This window comes from Micropterus dolomieu, linkage group LG17 (genome assembly GCF_021292245.1).
Source record: "Micropterus dolomieu isolate WLL.071019.BEF.003 ecotype Adirondacks linkage group LG17, ASM2129224v1, whole genome shotgun sequence".
Classification (NCBI taxonomy): Eukaryota; Metazoa; Chordata; class Actinopteri; order Centrarchiformes; family Centrarchidae; genus Micropterus; species Micropterus dolomieu.
The window spans coordinates 17,066,275-17,069,251 of NC_060166.1; the positions used below are offsets into that span (position 1 = coordinate 17,066,275).

Sequence of the window (2,977 nt, forward strand, 5' to 3'; positions counted from 1 at the left end):
AAACTCATACAGTGATTTCCGTGGAGCTGCCATGCAAGATGCTGAGGTGGCAGCCTGGCTGACGGTTTCTTTTTCCTTTTTTCCTGCATTCTGTTTTCCCCTGTGTTTTGCCTGTCTCTCTGTGTCTCCTCTGCTCCCCTTGCTTGTGTCCTCCCTCTCTCTCTCCGCTCCTGAGACCAGCTGACGATCCACACCTGCACCTGATCAGCAGCCTCCTCTGCCTGCCACACCTGCCATTAATCACTTCATCTCAGCCAGTATATCTACCCCGGTTCTCCACACAATCTCCGCTTGATTGTCGTTGCTCCTGACCTGGTGCCACAGCTTAACTCAAGCCTCTGTGATCCTGCAAAATCTCTGTTTCCCTGTTTTCCCAGTGATTAACCCTGCCTGTCTGTCTGCCTGCCTGCCTTTCCACAGGTTCACTCACCTCCGTCCTCTGTCGTGTCAGCTGGGCTTGCCTACCTGCCCTCTCCTCTTGGGCTTCCTCCACGGTGTCAACGACTATGAGCGGGAGGCTTTTGGATCAGTGGCTCAAGAGAGAGTCGCTGCCAAGCCATGGCTGGGGGACTCTCTACCGCCATGGGCTCATAGCTTCCTCCACAATTCTGCTCCTCGGCGAGACAACGGCATTTCGCTGTCCAGCCTTAGGCTCATTCCCGCTCCTATATGTTCTCCTGATCCCTGGCCTGCAAGCGCTCCAGCGGCTAGACCCCTGCCTGTCCTGCCTGCTCCCCGGCCCGCTAGAGCCGCTAGCCCCCCAGCTTGTCCCTCCTGATCCCCGGCCCGCTTGTGCCGCTAGCCCCCAGCTTTTCCCTCCAGCTCCTTGGCCCGCTAGCGCCGCTAGCCCCCGGCCTGATCCTCGGCCTGCTAGCGCCGCTAGCCCCCCACCTGTCCCTCCCGATCCTCGACCGGCTAGCACTGCTAGCCTTCAGCCAGCCCTGCCCGATCCTCGCCCTGCCAGCCGCCCACCTGATTCCTGGCCTGCTAGCCAGCATGCTTCCAGTCTATTTCCCGGCCTACTAGGGCTTCAGCGGCTAGCCACCTCCCCATTCTGCCTGCCCCAACACTTGACTCCCCTGGGCAGAGAGATTCACCTGCTGATCAGCCTGTCTCCTGGCCGGCAAACAACTTTGACCATCAATATCTGTTTGAGGGGACTCGCCTGGCTATCTTCCCAGGGTTCCGTGGTGGTCATTGGAGACGTGGCCATAACGGTTCCCGTCAACATCATCCAGCCCTTTGTCCAAAGCCTCCACATTCCAGCCCAACTACACCCCAGTTGGCCAACCCGCAAGAGACCGTTTTGCCTGGTACCCCTGGGGTGGTTCCGGTTTTGGCCGACTACCCGTTGGTGATTTGACCTGTATCAGTTCCTCCGGTGGTCCAGCCAACCTCGGCTCCTCGTGCCCAGTAGGTGGATCGACCAGTATCAACTCCTCCGGTAATACAGCATGTTCCTCGTGCCAAGTCCGTAGTCCAGACCACGCCACTTCCTTGTTCCTTGTCCACGATCGTTAGCCCAGTAGCCCAGTCTCTGGTTCCCCGTTGTGCTGCTTCCCTGCCGGCGTCAAGTCCAGCTCAGCCTCCAGAAGGGCTTTGCTGCAGGCCTCCTGCCCGACCTCCGGAGAGACGCTGCCTTTGCTGCCAGCCTCCAGGGAAGTTCCACCTTCACCACCGGCCTCCTGTCCAACCTCTGGAGAGCTCTCATCGCTGTTGGTCTTCAGTTCAGCCTCCAGAGGGTCTCCACCTTCACTGTCGGCCCCTAGCCTGACCTCCGGAGAGGTTACGTCTTCCTCGCCGGCCCTAGGGCTTCCGGTCCTCTCTGTTGACCCTCTGTTCAGCCGCCTGGCTCTCAGCCTCCTGGCCTGTTGTGGTAGCAGCCTGGCTAATTGTGAGTGTCCTGTTTATTTCTCCTTTTTTGCTGCATTCTGTTTTCCCGTGTTTTGCCTGCTTCTGTGTCTCCTCTGCTCCCCTTGCTTGTGTTCTCCCTCTCTCTCCGCTCCTTAACTCAAGCCTCTGTGATCCTGCAAAATCTGTTTCCCTGTGTTCTGTTTTCCCAGTGATTAACCCTGTCTGTCTGTCTTTCCCCAGGTTCACTCACCTCCGTCCTCCGTGTCGGCTGGGCTCACCTACCTGCCTTCTCCTCTCGGGCTGCTTGCCTCGCAGTCAGCCTGCCACCACACTCCTCCACCGACCCCCACCCACCTGGTCAGTTCTCCCGTGCCTCCTCTGTCTGTCTACCACGGCATCCACCTCTCTATCACTTCCACCCTCCCTTTTTTTTCCTTTACAAAACCTGTTTTATCCTGAGTGTTGCGTTTGTGTCTGTTCTGTCCTGACTCACTACATGCTGGCCAGCAGGATCAAACCACTACTCTTAATAACTGGCCTACCAGACACCACTGCCCCATGATGGGAATAAAACTATATGCTTTCTGTATGCATTAGCAAGTCTATATAATATAATGACATTAATACCATATTTTTGTTGACATTTCAAAGAGGTCTCCAAGACACAAACTGCTGTGGCCACGTGATTTCCTATCCATCTATTGTAGCTGTCCACCTTTTGCACTCTAAAAACTAATTCAGGGGACCTTTAGTCATTACTTAAATTATATATTGTTGTGAAATAAAAAATCAAGTTCTGAGATACTGTTCGACTGTTTTACATGTAATTGTTATTTTATTGAGCTTGGATGACACACAAATTATGCCTATTGATTGAACATTTTCAGTTAATCAAAATTTTATTTTAAGTTCTGTTAACATAAAATACAATCACAGACGAGTGACCACAGGCCACAGCTAAAAGTCATTGAAGCATAATGTGTTGAATGGTAAGTAATTTTATGCTTAATTACACATATTTGCATTCGCTCAGGATTCTGTTGGTGATAGCCTACTGTAACCGAATACCGAAATCTGGAAGTTCTTCCTCTGAAATTTGAGCAGGGTTGATATTACAGTCTGT

At 53.3% G+C, this 2,977-nt stretch overlaps 1 protein-coding gene across 2 annotated transcripts; it reads left to right on the forward strand.

Annotated features, from left to right (window-relative positions):
• The first annotated feature begins 214 nt into the window (after nucleotides 1-214).
• LOC123986529 (sulfated surface glycoprotein 185-like) lies at nucleotides 215-2,422 on the forward strand. 2 transcript variants are annotated; one of them, XM_046074832.1, is made up of 3 exons: nucleotides 215-315; nucleotides 421-1,894; nucleotides 2,095-2,422. In XM_046074832.1, exon 2 carries the CDS (start codon nucleotides 507-509, stop codon nucleotides 1,356-1,358), a length of 852 nt encoding a protein of 283 aa, XP_045930788.1. In that variant the 5' UTR covers nucleotides 215-315; nucleotides 421-506; the 3' UTR covers nucleotides 1,359-1,894; nucleotides 2,095-2,422. The 2 variants fall into 2 exon arrangements, with proteins under 2 accessions (XP_045930788.1, XP_045930787.1); XM_046074831.1 differs by having other exon boundaries at nucleotides 306-1,894.
• The last annotated feature ends 555 nt before the right edge of the window (nucleotides 2,423-2,977 follow it).

Excerpts from the sequence above, each read along its gene's own strand:
- LOC123986529 (XM_046074832.1), top strand. The coding sequence starts at position 507 with ATGAGCGGGAGGCTTTTGGATCAGTGGCTCAAGAGAGAGTCGCTGCCA.